This window comes from Lepidochelys kempii, chromosome 3 (assembly GCF_965140285.1).
Source record: "Lepidochelys kempii isolate rLepKem1 chromosome 3, rLepKem1.hap1, whole genome shotgun sequence".
NCBI lineage: Eukaryota > Metazoa > Chordata > Testudines > Cheloniidae > Lepidochelys > Lepidochelys kempii.
The window spans coordinates 69,428,841-69,453,035 of NC_136382.1; the positions used below are offsets into that span (position 1 = coordinate 69,428,841).

General features: G+C 40.4%; 1 protein-coding gene across 4 annotated transcripts in view; it reads right to left on the bottom strand.

Moving 5' to 3' along the window:
• RNGTT (RNA guanylyltransferase and 5'-phosphatase) overlaps positions 1–24,195 on the bottom strand; it is a 436,222-nt gene that overhangs the window by 229,084 nt on the left and 182,943 nt on the right. For 3 of the 4 annotated variants that reach the window (XM_073336687.1, XM_073336683.1, XM_073336685.2), the window contains exon 11: positions 15,506–15,670. The exons of the other annotated variant lie outside the window; for it this stretch is intronic. In XM_073336687.1, coding sequence (XP_073192788.1) covers positions 15,506–15,670 — 165 coding nt within the window. The remainder of the gene's footprint in view (positions 1–15,505; positions 15,671–24,195) is intronic. 4 annotated transcript variants of the gene reach the window in all.

Consider the following 24,195-nt stretch of genomic DNA (forward strand, 5'->3'; position numbering starts at 1 on the left):
CACACTCTACCTAACATCATAATGTCCTTATTATCCATATAAAAGGATAATCCTGTTTTAAAATTCTGCAAAGATATAGGTCTGAGTGATCTCTTTAACAACGAGTTCCTTAGGTTAATTATAAATTGTGTAAAAAACCTTTTCCATTTTATCAGTCTTAAATTTGCTGCCTTTCAATTTCATTGAACGTTTTTGAAATAAGATACTAAACCAAGAAAACAATTTTAAAATCAGGGACTTAAAAATGTTATTGAATTTGATGCCGTCCCTCAGGCTTTCCACTTCGAGCTACTTTAGTAATGGGAAAAATTAACTGTGAGTATTTGAGTGAATTAGAAACCAAATGTCAATTTGCCATGTTCTCATCCTTTGTATATGACTTGATAGTGAATGATCATAAGAATTAAATTTTGTTCTTGAAAAAACAAGCAAGCTATAGCCCATACTATTCCAGCAGTCAAGTCTTGGGCAATGACTAACTCAAGTGAACCAAAAGGAAAGGGTTCAAAGTGTACTTAAAACTGTCATAGCCTGCCAGCCTACCTCCTCATCATTCCACAAACAGCTCCCACCTCCCCTAGAGAGAATCAAAGGCAAACTTACTTAATCACATCTTCCTCTTTAACACTGATACTTACAGCCAATGAGGGAAGAGACAAAATATCAAGTGACTAAAGTGACCTATCATTCAGTTGTAATAATGAACAGTAAAGAATAAAGTATACATTGTTCACAAACAACCCACAGATAAAATTTGTTTCTGTACAGTATTTGAATAAACCGAACAGTAAAAAGGCCAAACTCAGACTGTTCACAATGAATAGTTTTGACTGTGTTCCTAGAGGACAGTGACAGAAAGGATTATGTATAACAGCATTTTGTTTGGTCATAAAAGCTGATTACTGATACTATGTGCTGCATCAAAATGAAACTTAAGTTCAGCAAGGTTAGTAGGGACCCAACTGCCCCTTTCTTTGTTTCCTATCCCTGGCATCATATCTAAGAGTCTCTTGTGAAATAAACTGCGGCTCCACAAGAAAATTTCACTCTCCTCCTGAAATAATAATGTTCATGGCAATATTACAACATGGAGTCCATGTTTCTGATGTCTCAAGCAAATAATTAAGTGACTCCTTGAGACAAAACTTTAGGTACTACAATTATACTAATCTTTATAATTTAAAGGAAGCATGTTCATGTCACAGACAATTAATTTTCAGATTAAGGGAGAATAAAGCACACACACTAACTGCAATGCTAAATCCCTAAATCCAAAATGAACTCTAAAATCTATTTTATCATTCAATTAATTAGATAACAACAGTAAAATATATTTTCTGTTTCAGGTAACAAATTATTGCCTTTAAAATGTTAGAAATGCAGTACATTCCTAAACCTATTTGAAAATATTCACCATTCCTCTTTAATTAAACAATTCAGACCATGTATTCCTTTTCTAGTTTACAACTGAAATTCCAGTCTGTTCGGAATATTTGTTCCTGCAATCTACTTGAACTAATCAATACATAATGACCTATGAAGTTGATTATTTAAAAAAAAAAAATCAGGGAATGGGTTTGAATCTGAACAAAATTGTAAAAGTTTGAATCTATAATTCAGAAAGGAATGCAGAGTAAGGCTTTGGGAGAATGAAGGCATATTTTCAGTATTAAAGTTTAGTTATATGAATATGGTGATAGCCAGATCCTAGAAGCACATTTAAAACAACATTAAACTGATCGTTTTTGTCTATAGGAAAATAAGACGTAAGGTATAGTTCCAAACTGGACAACTATGGGGTGCTTTTCATCCTTATCTGTCCAGATACTGGAAAAATAGTGATGTTGCAAAGTAATTTATCTCCTCTTGTACCTTCACAAACATGGGATAGGAGGTGTGACATGACGGAATCTTGTGGGAGCCAGTACATTATAGCATGTGGAGTAAGTTAGCAATTACCCAACATTACATCTCTAAGTTCGTTGAGGGGCAAAAAAGCGAAACTATGGGAGGGGCCAATATATCAACTCATGATCTCTCAAACAAGTGAAAGGCTAATAAAATTAACGTGGACACTATCTGATACTGGACCAGGTCAGGCAATCAAAAGAATCATCACTATCGTCTGAGTTCCAAACATTGGTGTGAAAAAAGAATGACAGGGAACCAGGAAAGTAGATCCTGGAGATCCATAGATAAACACCTCTGCCAAAGGAAAAACATATCTTACTGTATTTACTTTAAAACAATTATTTTAGCCTAAAGTATACAGACTCGTTAGATGACTCACAGCTAAAGTAGAAGTGCCTGCTTCAAACTAATCTACACGTCACCATGGAATAAATTTCTATTCTTTCATAGTGCATTCATCAGTCTTATTGAAAATTTAGAAAATATTAACAGTTTTGCACTAGTCTATGAGAAGTACTGCCTTCGTCATTCACCTACTTCTCTGCTGACTGCTTACTTTGTTATGCATCCATTTGTTCTGGATTAAGGTAATCACTAACATGGAATTTAACAGATACTTTCATTGTAACTATCTTAACTTATTGAGTTCCTTAATATTTTTTAATCAGGTCTGTAATTTTAAATAGTGAACAGTAAATTTTAAGAGGACAACTATGAAGTAGTTTTTTTAGTATTTTTAGTATTCCTGAAGAGCTCAGCTTCTGTTTGAGTTTGTCCTACCCATTCTGTTAAGAAGTGAATGCCTCACAATATGGTATGTGCTTGTAAAGAGAGAGAGGTACATGCCTCGAGTGCATTCAGTCTAAGTCATGAGACTGCTCATTTGAGAACCTCAACCCTTTGCAGATGGAACTTGCTATGCAGAACAATGAGTTACTGGGTTCTAAGATTTTTCTCCCTGCCCAGCTATGCTGGGGAATGCAAAGACACGGGGATATTAGTATAAACTTCCCAGATATTTGTTTTAACCCACCGAGAAGTGGCAGACCTGGAAACCTTGACTGTTCTCTTTATAGCCATATACCACAAAAAAGAACAGACTTTCTAAAAAGAGTCCATTTTGTCCAAGTAACAACAACTTGGGCACTGTCTAAATAGTACACCACCTTAAGAGAGGAAGGTTAAGGACAAAATGAGGTGAGACACATTTATTGGTTAATGTGGAAGAACAAGGGGACCTTGAGAAGAAACTCAAGTGAACTCCCAAGTACTACTTGTCAGAAAAAAATTGGTGGAAAGGTTCCTTACAAGTCACTTAATTCCAACAAGAAAGGTTATCTTAAGAGGCAGATAATATAGGGATTTTTTCCCTAGAGGGCCCCGAATACGCATCTTGGGACACAACCAGTCAAAGGAGAAGACATCTGGTCTCCCTCCTGACCCCTAATGTCTCTCACACATAGCTGTCACATCAACAGGTCTGTTGATAGATAAATCATATCCACACTTCTCTCTACTGCCACTTGACAAGAAAAAATTGAGAAAATGTTCGAGCATATCATTTTGCCTACTCCATTTCAAGCACTGAGAAACAACATTCAAACTACATGTAGCAATAAAAATAAAGTTTCATGTTTCAATGAATATGAAGATCTATTACTTGTTTGATTACCTTCAAGATATGCTGCAAGCCTTTCACCTGTTGGGATTTATAGAGCAGAGCTGACTGTTTCTAGATACTGGGAGCTTTCCGGTTTGCTATGCCATTTTAGTATCTAACCGTATTCTATAATTTTATACCTGCACCTAGAAGTGTCAACAGAGGGATAACTACTGGAATGAGAGGCAAAGACTGACCAGCAAAGTAGTAATTACCACTCATAACAATAATTCTTTACATTCACTTAAAAATCAGTGTCTGCTTAACAGTATATACTGATTCTACTTAAAAACTTGCCAATACTGCCTTAGATAACTAAATATTTGTACCTCAGTATTTGCAATATTACCTATACTTACTATAGCAAATACCTATAATACAAGTACTAATGTAAGGATTCTTTACTTAAAGCAACTGACAACTTTTTTAAGGATTGTCTATTGGCTTTCTGGTTTCCCCAGGAAGAGTATTACAATGAACACATCAGCTGAGAAACTGACACAGAATGATGGTCATTAGAAGTGACAGTGTATAGGAATACAGTACCTGTGTAAAATTAATAGTTACAACCCCACATAATATGGATATTTTGAATCCAAGTGTAGGAAGAGAGATTTTCTTACAGAAGTAAAATAGAATGACATCCTATATGCAGCCACAAACCAAAAAAAAAAAAATTAAACTGAAGTGGTAATTTTCACTTTCAGTCATATGGTAGTTATGTTTATAGCACTTGATATTTGGGTTCAGAATATTTTTAATCTGACAACATTTTTAAAACAGACCTTTATAAAGTGCTGGTAAAGCAGATAGGATGATAGTACTGTTATGGAACTATGTTAATCCCAAAGTGCATTGCAATTTTGTATTTAGGTTGATCTGGAACTGCAGCCAGAGTTTTTCTGAAGTATCTGTCTATATCTAAAACATCAGAAAAAAATTAAGAAAGGGTCAAGTAGCATACAGAAACGGGGGCACAATTACTTGCTACCTGGGACAGACCAGAAGTACCACTCCCCTAGAATCACACAAGGCAAGAACTTGACCAACTACCTCTCCAAGAGCATGCCCAGACTTCAAGGAGGTAGGTCTAGAGAGAAGAGAGCTTCCCTATACCCCTATGACATCAGCAAAAAATAATTTATTTTTATTATTGATTAGTTAATGGGACAGGACTATGTGCAGTAATAAAAGGATGACTGCTGAGAAAATGGTAAAAAACTTTCCCTTTTTTCCTTTTTTTTTTTTAAACAATCTTTTAAAAATATGATATTGTTCAATAGAACTTACATGGGTCTAGCTCTCTTAGTCCTTACATTTTTAAAGCCAACTTGATATAATACATACATAAATATATAGTGGGCAAAATTCATAATATTTTGAAAACAATCTGTAAAACAATAAGAAAAAAATGCTCTTCAGAGAGTTCTACACTGCCTCTCTGTGCCCCATATAGTTGCTGACTGCCCTGCTTCATGAAAATCATACAAGACTATCCATTCAAAAACTCGCTATTTTACCAAATCCAGTGGCAAAGGCAAGAATAGAAAATATTCAGCAAGTAGTATGTCAGAAGCGGTTCTGAGTTTATAAAGCAAGTTAAGATTTAGAACTTCATGCCACTAATATATACATTTTCCTCTAATATATACATTTTCCTCCTAATCTTTTCACAAAACATTCTGATGAGGAGAAAATTTAACACACAAAAAAAGCAGTAGAAACCTCAGGCACAAAAAACAGAATATCACAGCTTTATTAGTAAAAGTGGCATTATATCAACAATATACTTGACACTTTGCAGCTGGTAATAATACATATTCTGCCTAGAAAAGCTTACAGTCCAAGTATACAACCTATATACCTTTGGAAGGGGACCAGAGGGAACAAAAAATATAGTGTTGTTTAAATTCAAAAGCTTTAGACCCAAACAGTGCAAATATTTCATATTGAGGGATTGTGAAAGATAGCCATACAAACAGTTAACAGAAGGAGTGTAGACCACTAGAAAGATTTTATTTAAACAGTCAAGAAAATAAGCCAACGTGTGTAGCTTCCTGTCTTTTCGGATGATAACTATAAAAAGGTGTTCCACATATCTGCTTCAGATCCCTACAGATCAGTTCTGATAGTCATCTATTGGCAACTATTTCTAAACTGTGTTGACTTTGACAGAGCTACAACACTAACACCACATTTCGCTAAATTCTGAGCTTTACCTCTTGACAACAACTAGCTCTTAAGGAATAAGCTGTCAACAGTTAATGATATATAAAGCAAGCAACTTATCCATTTTTAACTTTGCATATAATGTTTTTAAATTCTATTAAAAAAATTCAGCATCAGCATAGATTAATACCACTGTTAAATTGGTCTACCAATAGAGACCACATTTAAAACTCTCTTTAGTCCATTAGACTGCCTGTAAGAGATCACTAAATATTGACTAATAAATCATCAGCCTTTTTGTTATCTCCTAAAAACGGGTATAAATTATTAAGTTCCCCATAAGACCAAAGTCTTTATAAGGAAAACTATTACAACATACTAATTCCCCTACAGAATTAATAACTAACAGCATGTTAATATAAAACTACTTCCTTGACTAAAAAGAAAAGGAGTACTTGTGGCACCTTAGAGACTAACCAATTTATTTGAGCATAAGCTTTCGTGAGCTGAGCTGTAGCTCACGAAAGCTTATGCTCCAATAAATTGGTTAGTCTCTAAGGTGCCACAAGTACTCCTTTTCTTTTTGCAAATACAGACTAACACGGCTGGTACTCTGAAACCTTCCATGACTAACTTACTCCTTACTCCTCCTTAATTTAAATATATGCTAAGACACCTCTGGCTTCTCTAATTTAAACTGTTTTATACATTACTTTCTTCTTGAAAGACAAAACTGATATTTTCATTAGTCCTTACTGTCTAACTTTGTTTATACTTGGGCACTGTTAGCTTAAAGAAAATATCCGAAATAAACCCCATTTTAATATTCATTTCATAGTACTGTCTGACTCTATTAGTATGTGATAGTTTTGCAAGTGGAATTTTAGATTTTTTTTTTTATGGCCAGATGGACACTCTTCAGCTTCAGCAAGTTTATGTCACATAATTTATCTCTTCTTGACCCTCTTTTCTGTGGTGCTGATCCACATGTGTGCCACAATTATAGAGACTGTTGTCTGTCATTAGGACCCTTGAGTCTGGGATTCTCAGAGCTGTTCCTGAACTGTTTTTGTCCTGCTAATACAGAGACTGGAGCATTTTACAGGGCATTTGTACTATTTTGGATCTGTTCTTGAAAGTTTTTTGACAGAAGATAAATCTCTAGAGTTCCTGCATGTATAACCTCAATCATGGACTTACGTTTATGTATCAGAGGGGTAGCGGTGTTAGTCTGTATCCACAAAAACAACATGGAATCCAGTGGCACCTTAAAAACTAACAGATTTATTTGGGCATAAGCTTTCGTGGGTAAAAAAATCACTTTTTCAGATGCATGGATCTGAAGAAGTGGGTTTTTACCCACAAAAGCTTATGCCCAAATAAATCTGTTAGTCTTTAAGGTGCCACCGGACTTCTCATTGTTTTAAGCTTATGTGTGATTCCAGACATAATAGTAGCTGGAAGTACAAGTGAAGGGGGCTATTCTGTTCTCTGTAATTCTAGATATCTCATCTGTATCTATCAGAATCTCCAAGTGATCAATCCTCTGAGAGGGCTCAGTGAGCTTTTCATCAGGTTTATTACAAATCCATGTACCTGGAAAACACAGTCAGAGTGAGTTTCCAGAGTGGCTCGCCAAATGCTGTAACAAATGAGAATGTCCTGATCAGCATGTGGACTAGGACAAGGGGTGTTCCTAGGAAACTTAATTTAGCAGCTATCACTGCTGTGTGGCCAATGTTAGTCTTGTTCCGGCAAGTATACCTTTTGTGACCAAACATGAGAAGATTCAAGATCCATGTATGTATGGAGATTTAGAAATATGTTCTCTGAGAGCACAGTTGTCAGAAGATCTCATGAAGAATTGCTGATCTGGTGAAGGACAATTTCAGAACCACTACACTGGTCTGGTCTGTCAAGCCTCCAGGTCTAAAACAATGTAGATCCAAACTGAGTTCTTAATAATAAAGAAGATGCAGTATAGCCTTAAGAAACTCCTCCTCTTCTTCTGGAGTTGACACTATATTAATGCGAGGTCTTTTTCAAGCATAACCCAGCACTTAGTGGGGTTCCTGGATATTAGAGGGACAATAAAGACATTAGCTGGGAAGTGCAGCTCCAGAAGTACAAAGAGGACACTAGCTCCATTAAACTGGTGCAAAATGTCCAGCAAATACGATATTGTTCCCGCCAATGGATTGCTGTAACCATGTTGTAGGAGCTTCAAGGGAGCAGAGGATGCCTTTAAACTTTTTCTGGAGTGCTATTTTCTTGTTGGTAGGGTCCTTAGGGAAGACATGCGATTCTCCGAACATCCTCATGCCCCACTTACCTTGAGAAAAGAATATCCTTTGCCAGGGATCCACCACTGTGATAACTTTCAGGAGGGAAAGGAATTCTTCAGCATTTGGGTTTTATAGGATATTTAGATGGCCCCTTGTGGTCCAAAACGACTCCTTCAAAAGAGGCATGCAGCAGTATGATGCAATCTGATTTTACCTTAGAGAGGAGGTTCTTTGTTTTCAATGACAACTCCTTTTCTAGTTGAATTTCTACCGTGGCTACACTCCTTTGGGCCATGGTTGCAAACATATATGTCCTTAGAGTCTGTGGATTTCTCCTTTTGTTTCCTTCCATTTTGGAGGGTGTCTATGGAGGAGAGTGAGGGGGAGACATGAACCCTCCTTCATGGAGAAGCAAGATCTCTTCATAGAAGTTATTGTCATGGGAATGGTAGGGGCTTACTTAATGGCTCATTTCCCTTCATACCCTGAGGCATAACTAAAGAGGAAACAAAAAGGGAGAGGTCTGCAAAGGACATCTCAACCTTACTTCCTGAGAATGAGGCTAAGGATAAGAATAAATTACCGGACTCTTCTTTGAGAAAAACAGAAGGTTATTCACCATGTGCAATAACTGATGTACTTTGAGACGTGTGTCACATAGGTGTTTCAATCTAGATGCAGCAGTTCCCCCTGCGCCTGGGATCAGAAATCTTCGGGTAGCAGTGCCCATTGAGTCGCACATGCACTTCTCCCCATTCTCACACCGTTGGCAGCATCTATCTATAGTGCTGTGTGGTCCAAACGGCCTTAGTTCCTTCTCTACTGCAGAGCTTAATCTTTGAGCTCTGAAGCAGAGGGGAGGTGGGTGGGTAGTGGAGCACCCATAGGGAATGGAATGGAGTATACTCTTTGTTGATTATTTCCATGACCCACATCTCTGAAGTGATTTCCTGCCATAATGGATAAAAAGGGGCTAAACAGCTGTCCAACAGTCGTCTTCATTGTGCGTCAGACTGATCGTGAGGAGTGAAAGGTGCAGGTCAGGATCTTGAGGTACACTAGTATTTCCCCTGACATCTCTTCAGCCCTGGTGGGGTGGGGTGTGTGTGTGTGTGCACGCGTGTGCGTGCATCCCTCAAAGGTTAGATCCTCGACTGTGGTCTATACCTCTTTAGGGAATCCAGAGAGGTGAAGCCGGGATGCTCGTCTCATTACCATGCCTATTGTGATAGAACAGGCAGCCGTGTTTGCAGAACCCAGGGAAGCTTGTAGTGCTGTGCGGGCAAGAAGGTGTCCTTCAGACACAAGTGCCTGGAATTGTTCCTTCTTATCCTCTGGCAGATCTTAACAGAATTCCTGGTATTTTAGAATAGTTCATATGATTGTATTTGGCCATAAGAGCCTGGTAATTGGCAATATGGAACTGAAGTATAGCAGAAGAACACACTTTGTGAATGAACAAGTCTAGTTGCTTCTAGTCCCTGTTGTTTGGCATTGCCCTGGGATGGTGTTGGCCTCCCTTCTTATGTACCTCATTAATGATCAGAGAGTTTAGAGTAGGCTGGGGAAAAAAAATTCCAAGTCCTTAGCAGGGACATAGTATTTTTTGTGCAGTCGCTTGCAGGTTGGTGGGATGGATGCTGGGGTCTTCCAGAGTACCTTCGCAGCATCCAAAAGGGCCTCATTAATAGTGAGGGCTATCTTTTCCAATGTGGAGGTGTGTAGGATATTGAGCAGCTTGTGTTGTTGCTCTTTGACTTCCTCCAGAGGGATCTGGAGAGAGTCTATGATTCTGAGTAGTTCTTGAAAGTGTTTGAAATTGTCTGCTGATGCATGAGGTGGTGGCATGATGGCCCCATCAGGGGAAGAGGAGAAGAAGTGGAGTGGTGGTGTAATCTCTTCCTATATGTCTTCCTGCTCTTGCTCCATCGTTACTGCGTCGACATCAGATAGTCGAGAGACAGATGAGGATATAAATTGTGTGTTTCTGGCTCTGCTTTATGGGCAGTTTGGTAAAATGTGCCCTATTCCTACCCCATGGGTCCCAGTAAGGTTAATGTGGATGAATTGGTATGTGAGGTTCCATCCATGAGGGTCCGTACCACGGCCCCAGTTTGGTTCCGGGTAAAGGGGATGAGCAGAGGATTGTCTGTGTGTGTGTGTGTGTTCTGGATTTGTGGGTGGAACAGAGCACTCTTCATCCTCTTCCTCTTCTTCCTTGCTGGGAAAGGGTGAAGCAATTCTCAGTAGTGTTGTAACTCCAGAGAAGAGGCATAAGCTACAGGGAGCTCTCAAGGAGAGGTAACTCAGATGTATCAGAGACAACAAGGTCCCTTGGATAGCTGAATTGCTGTGGAATAGGCAGGGGTATCACTGACAATGGTGGTGTTTGGAAAGTGAAGGAACTATCAGTGCCAAGAACAGAATGCATTCCCTCGAGTGGCTGGTAGATAGCTTACTTGGTGAAGAGAGCTTTCCCAGTGTCAAAGTTCACATCGGCACCAAGGGCTTACTTGGTGCCGAGTGTTTGGTTGGTGGAAAAAGAGTCGTTGGTGTCAAAGAATCCAAGATTGTCTTGGATGAGGAACTCAGTACTATTTCGGAAGATCTTGTGCTGTGTTTCTTGGTCCCACGAGATAGTGTCCCCGCCTGTGTTTCTGTCCATCTAGGGTCCTTGGACTTCTGTTTAGCTCCTGTCCCAGAGGTAAGTGGATGGTCATAGGAGTGAAGTCTCACCCCTGAGGACGCTGAGGCTACTGACATCCCAGGAGATGGCTTTCTCTGAGGCGGCTCTTTGGCAGGCAATGTAGCGATCCATTTCTTCCCATCTGAGTCGGAAATGGAGGATTTCCTCTTGGATGGCTGCAGCGAGCAGTGGGTCGGCTGATGACTGAGCTGAGGTGAGAGCCACGTTAGAGAGATATCATGGCTGGGTCCAAAGCTGGCTGTAAAGAACTCTCCATGAGGAGAATTTTCAGTCTGAGTTCATGGTCCTTTTCAGCCTGAGTAGTCAAGCTGATGCAGTAGGTGCACTTCTTGGGGGTGTGGCCCTCATCGAAGCAGTGAATGCACCATGAGTGACCGTCGTTCACAGGAAAGGCCTCCAAACAAGAGAGGCACCTCTTGAACCAGGGGATCCTGGCATACTTCCAAGGGGGAAAGCTTCCAATCGGGGAGGATGGGAAACAGGGAAGCGTAAGGTAACAGGGAGGGAAGAGTAACTAAAAGTTGTTTTTTTTAGGGGGAGAAAATTAATGGAAATGGCTAATCACTACTAATGTAACTTACCTTAATGAGAGTATCTCTAAAGGTTAAGGAGGAAGAAGGGCTCTGATCCGGATTCTGTCCCAGACCAAAGACGGTTGAGAAGGAACTGAAGGTGGTTGGACTGCACAGCACTATATATAGATGCTGCCCACAGAGTGAGATGGGAGAAGCGCATGTCCGGCCCAATGGGCAATGCTACCAATCTCTGATCCCAGGCGCAGCACCTACAGTGCAGCATCCACAGAGACACTACTCAAAGAAGTCATGTTACCCATTTTCATACATGGGGAGGAACTCAAGACATTCCTTTTGAGGAAAGGATAGATATTAGTTTTTAAAAGGGTATCTTAATTTACCCTGGCAGTGGCTCTCCCTGATGAGACCAGATACAGCTGGTGAGGGACACATTGCAGGTAAGAGTCACATGGTGCACAGTGTCTGATTAATCTCAGCCCTGGCAAAGAAAAGAGACCCCATCAGATCACTTGTGTTCCAGGCCTGTTACCTTCGCAAATCAATAGTCCAGTGCAGAAAAGAGCTGTGGAAGAGCTCTCTCACTGTGGACCCTTACAAAATCCTAGAAATGCAGGGCTGGAAGAGACCTTCAGAGGTAATTTTGTCCAGCCTCCTGCACTGAGGAAGGACTTGCTTATTGACGGAGCACTTTTGGAACTTCAGATTTGCATACTTGCCTGTTCCATCATGCTAGCTGGGGGCAGAGAGACTAAAATAAGGAGTGTTGTGAGGGCTCTTAAAGGGGGAAGCCACACCTTTAGCTGGGGAAAGTGGAAAGAAAGCCAGTTTGGCAACAGGTTGGTCCCAAAATTCTATGAGCCCCTGAATATCCTGAAAACAGGAACACACATGTGACTTCTCTCTGAAGATGACATTTGTTTAATTGATTTTTTGGAATTCTGCTCTTCTGGAGAAAAACTGACTAGACTATTTTAATCAATCAAACTAAGGCAAATGGAAACAGTAAAAGTGCATATATGATGAAAAGTTAGACTGATTTTTAAAATGTTCTATTTTAAAAATTTAAGGTGATATTAGTAGAACAGGTAAATATATTTGCTGAAAAATTGACTTCTCACCTAGAAATATTTTTTCCTCTTCAAACCACCAGTGGAGTTCCTCGGGGATCAGTTTTGGGACCAATCTTATTTAATCTTTTTATTACTGAACTCGACACAAAAAGTGGGTGTGCGCTAATAAAGTTTGCGGATGATACAAAGCTGGGAGGTATTGCCAATTTAGAGAGAGACCGGGATATCACACAGGAAGATCTGGATGACCCTGTAAACTGGAGTAATAGTAATAGGATTAAATTTAATAGTGAGAAGTGTAAGGTCATACATTTAGGGATTAATAACAAGAATTTTAGTTATATGCTGGGGACGCATCAGTTAGAAGTAACGGAGAAGGAGAAGGACCTTGGAGTATTGGTTGATCACAGGATGACTATGAGCCGCCAATGTGATATGGCCGTGAAAAAAGCTAATGTAGTCTTGGGATGCATCAGGCGACGTATTTCCAGTAGAGATAAGGAGGTTTTAGTACCGTTATATAAGGCACTGGTGAGACCTCACCTGGAATACTGTGTGCAGTTCTGGTCTCCCATGTTTAAGAAGGATGAATTCAAACTGGAAGAGGTACAGAGAAGGGCTACTAGGATGATCCGAGGAATGGAAAACCTATCTTATGAAAGGAGAATCAAGGAGCTTGGCTTCTTTAGCCTAACCAAAAGAAGGTTGAGGGGAGATATGATTGCTCTATACAAATATATCAGAGGGATAAATACCAGAAAGGGAGAGGAATTATTTAAGCTCAGTACCAATGTGGACGCAAGAACAAACGGATATAAACTGGTCACCGGGAAGTTTAGACTTGAAATTAGACAAAGGTTTCTAACCATCAGAGGAGTGAAGTTCTGCAATAGCCTTCCAAGGGAAGCAGTGGGGGCAAAAGACCTATCTGGCTTTAAGATTAAACTCCATAAGTTTATGAAGGGGATGGTATGATGGGATAACATGATTTTGGCAATTAATTGATCTTTAACTATTCATAGTAAATAGGCCCAATGGCCTGTGATGGGATGTTAGATGGGGTGGGATCTGAGTTACTACCGAGAATTCTTTCCTGGGTATCTGGCTGGTGAATCTTGCCCACATGCTCAGGGTTCAGCTGATCGCCATATTTGGGGTCGGGAAGGAATTTTCCTCCAGGGCAGATTGGAAGAGGCCCTGGAGGTCTTTCGCCTTCCTCTGTAGCATGGGACACAGGTCACTTGCTGGAGGATACTCTGCTCCTTGAAGTCTTTAAACCACGATTTGAGGACTTCAATAGCTCAGACATAAGTGAGAGGTTTATTTCAGGAGTGGGTGGGTGAGATTCTGTGGCCTGCATTGTGCAGGAGGTCAGACTAGATGATCATAATGGTCCCTTCTGATCTTAATATCTATGAATCTGTGGTCAAAAACAACTGACCAATAGAAGTTTTGAATGTGTTTATGACTGTATAGCACCTTGAGCTCTGGAAAAGCTTTTTTGATACATTTGAATAAATACATTCAAATACATTTTAAAGAGAGTTCAGTTTCCTTCTGAATTTTTAAATCATCAAGTTAAATCTTCTGGGATCTCAGCACATTTCCAGTAACTATAAATTATACACAATGTAATTCTTCCAGTTAATATTTTCTTTGCCTCAGATTTTTTTTAAATCTCAAGTACAATTACTATATATTTCAGTCAAGAGCTACTTTTTCCCCTGTGAAAATTTTATTTTAAATTCAAAAATCTCTATACAATGTTATCTAATTAGTTACTTAAAATATTTTCATGACTGGCAGTACAAAATAACTTAATACAGCTAAAGAAAGAGCGGTCAAGCTTATGCTGCACTGAATTCACAAGCCTCAATCAGAAATAAAGTCTCTCTGGACCAGTGATACTCAGACCTCAATGGTTCAGGAGCCAAAGTAGCAATCAACATTACCCAAAAAAGCCACAGTAGAGTGAATTTGTTTCATTTACTGTAGTACTATATATTCATATTTAAACAGTATGACGGGAAATATTTTGTGTGTGTGTGTAATTATTCTCATAGCAAAATAACTTACCAAATATTATTATTGTATCAACTACAATTGGTTAACAACACAGTAAAAGCATCCTGATTGGTTAATAATTAAAGCACACAGTGTTTTAATATTATGTGCTGCAGAGAACTGCAGGAGACACATAAAAGAGCCACTTGTGGCTCAGGAGCCTCAGTCTGAGTACAACTGCTCTGGACTGAAACTTTCTCAGGACCAGTGCTCTCTATTAATTTATCATTCTGTTTGAAGACCATGTTCTAACAATTCTTTCTCCTTTTTGTAGTTTTCATCAGTCACTCTGTTAGCCAAAAGGTTTTGAAATTTCTGCCTGCTCTCCAGCAAGCCCATTCCCTGCCTCAAACTCAAGGCAATAATAAAAACACATGGAAGCAGGGATTCAATGCTCAACTGTTACATTCAGCTGCAAGTATTTTTCAGAGGACTACATATGACTAATTGCTATGGCAGGAATGAGTACAAATGGGCAGCTAGCTTTAGGAGAAATAAGGGTCACATGCCGACCAATATGGAAGAATTTAAAATAGCTGTACTGAAGGAAATCACCTTTCCACACTGAAGAAGTGCACAATGAGAATTAGGAATTCTAACATTTGTAAATAAATAGCTAAATAAGGTAACAGAAAATCAAGGAACACATTAAAAAAAGGTAACAGGTTCCTGTCTTTGAATCCCTAGCATTAATTCTTCAGGACCTGAAGAAGGGCTGTATGTAGCTCGAAAGCTTTTCTCATTCACCAACAGAAGTTCATCCAATAAATGATACTACCTCACACACCTCATCTCTCTAATATCCTGGAACCAACACGACTACAACAACAGTTCAGCATTGTAAGATAAAACTGAAGTTTGTGTAAAAGTAAAGAAGGGTTTTGTAAATGGAGAAAATGGTATTCCAGAAGGAATAGATAGATTAAAGCCACAAGCCATATTCAGAGTGACCCTAATTCCCAAATTCCAGCCAAGGAGCACTGAATGCTCCCTTAGTCTAGCTATAGCAATGTCAATTGCTAACAGAGGGAAAACCCATACTCAGAACTAAGCTACTGTCTTTAGCACCACAACATTAATAAACCTAAATTCAATAAATTTACCTTTCTTGCAGCGTGGATGTCAAAAAATGGTTTGTTTCGAACACTGAATGGTTCCTGTGCTTTGTCAATAAGACCATTCTTCATCTTTTCATGCCGTGGAAATATAATCTCTTTTTCTATACATGCTAGTCGAATGTTAAAATCACATTCTCCAACTGGCTGTCCCTGCCAAGTTAGACAAAAAATAATATAAAATACCTAAATGTTTATCAAATTATGATTAGACTGAAGTTTGCCTTACAAAATATTTAAAAACAAAATATTTATAAATACACAGATACACTGATTATCATCAAAACATAACAAAATATACATATTCCTGTCAAATTTCCCAGCTTGCACATATTTCTCTAGGGCTAAAGAGGTTTGATGCCCTATCTATCCAACGATAGCTTATTTTGAAAAAAATGTCCTGCTAAACTTGTGTGTTCAAGAACTAAGAGACCAACTAATCTAAAATTGATGATTTAATAAGCATAGAATTGTGTAAGATAACCATAACAGTATTTTTAATACAGTGCTGTTTTAATATTATTTAGTCCACTTTGTTCATAATTGTTAACGACAACTAGCTGACAAGATAACTTGCAAAGCTAACTCAAACCCTTGCTTCATGTGTATTACAAACACCTTTTGTACCAAGAAGTAGAGATTAGCATTTTTGTTATAGAAAATGAAGTTGAACACATTGTAGATTAGAAAATCTGCACACACAAAAAAATAGTGTTCCATAAGGACAGCAAAAACTAGTAGAATAGGTTATTGCTCAGTCATAAAGGGTCCTAAAGTTCTTGTTTAATTCTCAGGTGTTAAACTGTGGCCTTTCAAGAGCTGAAAGATATTACGCATTTTATATCCTTCTTTACTCTTTTGGTGTAATATATCAGATAAGTAAGGCAGTTAAAAAAAAAACACATCTGGAACATTAATAATTATAATGTGGTTTGTTATATTTAGAGTACTAGCAAGTGGTAACTTACTGTAGCTGCCATTAACTGAATAGGAATAGATTATGTAGAAATGTAACGCTAATTTTAGAAATGTTAATGTCAATTTTATAGCAATACAAGACATAGTTCATGCTTTAGCATTATTATGTCCAGAGTCTAAAATATTTGAGACTTATTTTGCCAAGTCCATACCCCATTCTGCCTCTTCCTCCTTCACTTTGAAAAATAATGTACATTTTTTCACAAACTACCCCTGCAAAATTTCCTTCATGCAGTGAACAAGGCACAAAAATTTGTCCATAAACTACAAAACCTTTGGAAAGCTATAAGCAATGAAAATAGGAAACTGGAATACGATAGGAATAGGAAACCAGAATAGGAAACTAGGACAGAAAATATGTTGTCTCTCTATAAATCCATGGTACGCCCACATCTTGAATACTGTGTGCAGATGTGGTCGCCCCATCTCAAAAAAGATATATTGGAATTGGAAAAGGTTCAGAAAAGGGCCACAAAAATTATTAGGGGTATGGAACAGCTTCCGTATGAAGAGAGATTAATAAGACTGGGACTTTTCAGTTTGGAAAAGAGATGGCTAAGGGGAGATATGATTGAGGTCTATAAAATCATGACTGGTGTAGAGAAAGTAGATAAGGAAGTGTTGTTTACTACTTCTCATAACACAAAAACTAAGGGTCACCAAATGAAATTAATAGCAGCAGATTTAAAACAAATAAAAGGAAGTATTTCTTCACACAATGCACATTCAACCTGTGGAACTCCTTGCCAGAGGATGTTGTGAAGGCCAAGACTATAACAGGGTTCAAAAAAGAACTAGATAAATTCATGGAGGATAGGTCCATCAACGACTATTAGCCAGGATGGGCAGGAATGGTGTCCCTAGCCTCTGTTTGCCAGAAGCTGTGAATGAGCGACAGGGGATGTATCACTTGATGATTACTGTTCTGTTCATTCCCTCTGGGGCACCTGCATTGGCCACTGTCGGAAGACAGGATACTGGGCTAGATGGACCTTTGGTCTGACCCAGTAGAGCCATTCTTATGTTCTTAGAATAGCAACATTTATTCTTTTTTTTAAAAAAAAAAAGGGACTATCAGAAGTGGCCATCTTTGTGATCAGCAGAAGTATCACCCAATTCCCAAATCAAAAGGCAGATATAGGAGCAGAAGGAGAACCTAAACTATTAAAGAGGGAAAGATTAATAACCATTTCTCAACAAAAATATGAGAGGGATGGCACAGCATCAACATGAAAGGAGCATTTGTCATCTCATTTTTCTGATTATTTTTTTCCATTTTAAATGACAGCCTAGTTGAATTAATGAATAGTTAGGGTAGGGAAAATTCTAGAAGCAAGAGTGAGCAACACTCTCACATTATTCACTTCATATAAGGCAGGCTATAGCTGTGGGATCTAATTTTAGGCACTGGCACTCAAAAAAACTACCACTCCATTATTCATTCAAACCAGTCTGTGTGGAGCATACATGAAAACACATCTACATAATGACTGACCTTGTCCACTCAGAGGAAATTTAATGGTTAACTAAACACAGATTTATTTTCTATTTACAATTTGTGAAAGTACAGGGCATCACCACCTTGATCTCTGCAACAAGTTACGGAAGAAAAGACCTGATTCTCAATGAGTCTTTTCTGGTTACATATTTTGAAGTTCAAAAGTTGAAGTCCATTACCCTATTAGTCTGCTACTTTTCCTAAAATGACTTCCCTGCTCACTCATCTCTAACAAGAACTTCAAAAAACTAGGTTTAACTAATATTTTAAATCTTTTATCCTGAAATAAACAGGAAACTGTGTTCACACAATTATTTTACAGTTAATCATTTAAAAGGGTTTTACAGTAGTGGCATAAATTGTTTTGAAGCCATTAGTAGCTAGCAATTTCAATTCTTTTATTTGATTCCATATGAAATCTTCTAATCACCTAATTCTCTCTGCCGTAAAGAATCCCTTTCCTTCTCACACCTACTCTGAAGTAATTATCTCCCACAGTTCTGACACTAAAATTTTTATTTCAAAGCTAGTTACGGTACATTACCACTGGTTTCCTTATATAAAGGTCAAAGCTAGACTGATGTAAGAGTCTATGTGGTTCAGAAATCATGGGAAATAGCTCAGAAATCATTCATCAATCACTCAAGTAAAAAAATTGGGATGGGTTTCACTCAATGAAAGCATCCACTTTGAGAAAGGAACAGAAAATTAGCATAATTCTGAATTTAAATCAAGGACATATTGAATTCAAGTAGTGTTGAGAAGTACCAGAGAGAAATACAAGACAGACATGTCCCAGACTGATCTTAAGTCTCCAAATGATAACACCCAATTTAAAAAAGAAGACCCCAGCTTTTAGCAAAAAATAGTTAGAGGTAACATCGCCTGTAATAAATAACTTGGAAGAAAAACTAAAACTTGGAGATTGTGTAAATTCCCTCTTACAGTGAGAAAGAGATATTTTAAAACTGTTTTCCAAAAATATATAATGTGTTTTAGAATCCATTCTGGACATTTAACACTTGACATGCCTCATTAGACATGTATCAGATTTTTTTTTAGACCTATAAGTATCTGAGTACCTAAAATGACTTCAGGATTTTGCAAGTTCTGATAATTTGTGAAGGGACGTTGTTATTGGTTCAGTGCTGCTTGATGATATGGCACTTTAGCTGTGTTTTAACGTGTTAATTAAAAAGGTTTTAAATTCTAGTGCAGACACTACGCACTTGTTTTGTTCCATGAAACAAATGTTTGTTGTGATAGTGTATTTTAGGGTTAAACACAACTAGCAAGAAACATTTTTGTTTATCTACACTAGAATTGGCAATTGTGTTAGCATGGGTTAATTAGTGTGTATTAAACCATGAATAAAAACTTAAGTTGAGACATGCCCCCAGAGAGAAAAGAAGTCTACTGAATTAACACCTCTTCCTAGCTAAGGCCTGGTCTACAAAACAAGGTTAGGTCGAATTTAGCCGCTTTAGGTTGATTTTATAATGAATGCGTCTACACAACCAACCCCGTTCCGCCGACCTAAAGGACCCTTAAAATCAACTACTGTACTCCTCCCTGACGAGGCGAGTAGCACTAAAATTGACCTTCCTGGGTCGAATTTGGGGTAGTGTAGATGCAGCACTGTGCAATTCGATGGTATTGGCCTCTGGGAGCTATCCCAGAGTGCTCCAATGTGACCACTCTGGACAGCACTTTCAACTCTAATGCACTGGGTTTCCTCAGGTACACAGGAAAAGCACTGGGAACTTTTGAATTTCATTTCCTGTTTGGTCAGCGTAGTGAGCTCAGCAGAACAGATGACCCAGAATGCAGTCCCAGAATCACAAACGAGCTCCAGCATGGTGCGAACGGGAGACCCTGGATTTGACTGCTGTATGGGGAGAAGAATCTGTGCAGGCAGAACTCCGATCCAGCAGAAAAAATGCTGATATATATGCCAAAATCCCACAGGGCATGGTGGAGAGAGGCTACACCAGGGATGCACAGTAGTGCCACGTGAAAATTAAGGAGCTCAGGCAAGCCTACCAAAAGACAAAGGAGGCAAACAGTCACTCTGGGTCAGAGCCCCCGACATGCTGCTTCTATGATCAGCTGCATGCCATTCTGGGGGAGGGGACCCCACCAGTACCCCAACACTCTCCGTGGACACCTACAAGGTGGCAGCCTCACGCAACATGAATGAGGATTTTGTCGCTGAGGAGGAGGAGGAGAATGCACAGCAGGCAAGCAGAGAATCCGTTCTCTCCGGCAGCCAGGACCTTTTCCTCACCCTGGAGCCAATACCCTCTAAGGGCCTATTGTTCCTGGACCCTGATGGCAGAGAAGGCACCTCTGGTGAGTGCACATTTGTAACGACACTACAGGGGGTAAAAGCAATTGTGTTTAATGTTTGATTTGCCCTGAACAATTGGGATGCATTCGTGGCCAGTACAGTTAATGGAAAAGTCTGTTTATATGTCTGGGAATGGAGTGGGAATCCTTCAGGGACATCTCCATGAAGCTGTCCTGGAGGTACTCTGAAAGCCTTTGCAGGTGGTTTCTGAGGACGGCTGCCTTATTTCGTCCTCCATGGTAGGACGAAAGGGCATTTTACCATATCAAGCTAGTAGCAAGTGGTCTGGAATCATTGCAGCACAAAGCATGGCAGCGAACTGTCCTGGGTTATGGTCGCATTCATGCAACATTCGGCCTTTATCTTTCTCTGTCAGCCTCAGGAGAGTGATATCATTCATGGTCAGCTAGTTGAAATAGGGCAAGTTTTGTAGGGGAACAGTAATCCCCTCTCTGTTTGGTGATCCCTGACACATTAGACCCCAGGCATGCTGTGCTGTTTGCGCTTGGCTAAAAGGGATCATCCCAGAGAATAGCCACGCTGGAACAGGGGTGTGCTGCACATCCACCCCAAAACTGCAGCCCCTCCTTTTAAACGGCAACCGTAGCCCCTCCTTTTAAATGGCAAACACAACTGGCATTGGTTGCTATGGGAAAGGAGGGCACTGCAGTTTTAAGCCATTCCCACATGTTATGAATGCAGAAGAAGCCAACCTCACAAACCATTTTGCTTACCATGGCTGCCTGCAAACCAAATTCTGTTGCCCAGCCGTTTGTGATATGTCACCATACCAGCAGGCACTCAATAAATATAAAAGGCAAAATGCAACCTTGTACCTAAAACACATGTGCTGTCTGCTGTGCATTGCTTGATTCACTGTGAAAGAGTCTCCCTTTTGTTCTCAGGAATGTATCTTCTCTGAACTCTCCCTTTTTTTTACCCCTGCAGCTGCAAATGTTTTTGTGCTCCCCGCACCAACTCTGACCCTGAGGTTATTGCAGATTAGAAGGCAAAAAACACGCACTAGCGATGACATGTTTTCAGAGCTCATGCAATCCTCCTGCACGGATAGGGAACAGTTGAATGCATGGAAGCATTCGATGGCAGAGGCCAGGAAAGCATACGGTGAGTGTGATCATAATGCACAGGAGAAGATGCAGAGGCTAATGGGGGAGCAAACGGACATGATGAGGCATCTGGTGGAGCAGCAGGAAAGGCAACTAGACTACAGACCCCCACTGCAGTTATTGTGTAACCCGCTGCCCTCCTCGCCACGTTCCATATCCTCCTCACCCATATGCCCAAGAACGTGGGGGGGAGGCTCCTGGCATCCTGCCACTCAACTTCAGGGGATGGCCCAACCAACAGAAGGCTGTCATTCAAACAGCTTTGATTTGTAGTGTGGCTACAAGCAATGTGGCCTTGTCCTTCCCTTCTCCCACACCCCACCCCGTTATCAAACCCTTTGTACACCCGGGCTTCCTTTTACTAGTCAGAGTTGCCAATGATCTCAAGTTTTTTTAAATAAATAAAGAATGAATGGATTCAGAACAATAGGGACTTTATTTCCTGTGCCAGCTGTGGTCGAAGGGGGGAGGGGGACTGACTTACAAGGAAGTACTTTCACCAAAGGGGGCGGCTTTGCATCAAGGACAAACACACACAACTGTCACACCGTAGCCTGGTCAGTCAGGAAACTGTTTTTCAAAGCCTCTCTGATGCACAGCTTCGGTGTGCTCTTCTAATTGTCCTGGTGTCTGGCTGTTCAAAATTGGCCACCAGGCAATCTGCCTCAACCTCCCACCCCGCCATAAACGTCTCCCACTTACTCTCAGAGATTTTATGGAGCACACACCATGCAGCAATAACAATGGGAATATTGCTTTCACTGAGGTCTAACTTACTCAACAAACTGCACCAGTGCCCTTTTAAATGCCCAAAGGCACATTCTACCACCATTCTGCACTTGCTCAGCCTATAGTTGAACTGCTCCTTACTACTGTCCAGGCTGCCTGTGTACGGCTTCATGAGCCATGGGAAGGCCGGGTCCCAAAGGATAACTATTGGCATTTCAACATCCCCAATGGTAATCTTCCAGTAGGAGAAGAAAGTCCCTTCTTGCAGCTTTCCAAAGAGCCTGAGGTTCCAAAAGATGCGAGCATCATGCACCTTTCCCGACCATCCCACGCTGATGTCGGTGAAATGGCCCTTGTGATCCACCAGTGCTTGCAACACCATTAAGAAGTACCCCTTGCGGTTTATGTTCTCTTTGGCAAGGTGGTCCAGTGCCAAGATGGGGATATGCGTTACATCTATCGCCCCACCACAGTTAGGGAACCGCATTGCAGCAAAACCATCCACTATGCCGTGCAAATTTCCCAGAGTCATTACCCTTCTTAGCAGAAGGGTTTTGATTGCTCTGGCTACTTGGATCACAGCAGCCCCCATGGTAGATTTGCCCACTCCAAATTGATTCCCGACAGACCAGTAGCAGTCAGGCGTTGCAAGCTTCCACAGGGCTATCGCCACTCGCTTCTCATCTGTCAGGACAGGTCTCATCTTGGTATTCCTGAACTTGGGGGGGGGGGGAGAAGGGGGGTGAAGGGGAAGCAACTCACAAAGTTCCATGAAAGTGGCATTCCGCAGTTTCGCAGCCACTGGGAATCATCCCATACCTGCAACACTATGAGGTCCCGCCAGTCTGTGTTTGTTTGCCGGGCCCAGAATCAGCATTCCACTGTATTAACGTGCCCCAGTGCCGCCATGATATCCCAATTGCCACATCCCGTGCTTTCAGGAACGTCTGAGTCCATGTCTTCCTCACAATCTTCCCCGTGCTGGCGGCCCCTAGCTAGGCTCTGTACATACTGCAGGATAATGTGCGAGGTGTTTGCAATGCTCACAAAAGCAGTGTAGAGCTGAGCAGGCTCCATGCTTGCCATGCTATGGCGTCTGCATGGATAACCCAGGAAAAAAGGCATGAAATGATTGTTTGCCGTTGCTTTCAAGGAGGGAGGAGGGGAGACTGACGACATGTACCCAAAACCACCCGCGACAATGTTTTTGCCCCATCAGGCATTGGGAGCTTAACCCAGAATTCCAATGGGCAGCAGGGACTGTGGGATAGCTACCCACAGTGCACCACTCTGTGAGTCAATGCTAGCCAAGGTACTGAGGACGCACTCCGCTGACCTAATGCGCTTAAGTGGGGACATGCACAATCGACTGTATAAAATCAGTTGCTAAAGATTGACTTCTAATTTCGTAGTGTAGACAGGCCCTAAGCTTTACTAACGTGGTGTAACTCTGTATAATTGTACTGAGAGATCACAGTGCAAGGTGCTATGGTTGTAGTACTTTTATTAACACTGTTTTGTTTTTATATAACCCCCAATCCCCATCAAGGAGAAAAAATTTACTAACGTAATTCTTCAGGTAGGAAGTGGGGAGGCTGAAAGTTGCTCTTCATCAAGCCAAACAACAGATGAATGAATGACACATGGGATGGATTTAAATGGGAGACTATAACTTTATTAATTATACCTCAGAAAGGGACACTATACTTCCTTTCCCCTGCCCCGTCCCCCCCTTCTCACATGAGCCATTTACTGGTTCCAGTGAAGGTTACAGGGCTTCAATCAGAAACCAAACAGTAACTAAAAGTAGACTATCCCCGATCTACCCCATGGACTCAGCTCTGTTGTGAAACTTCTCTTCTCCCCTCCCACTTTCCCTCCGCCACCTAAAAGGGGGTGTGAAGACAGAGGCCACCAGGCGGTGGGAAGCAGAGAGTGCATCAGTCTGCGAAGACATCAGGCTCCTCCCTGCTCATGAGTGCTAAGTCCAACTGCA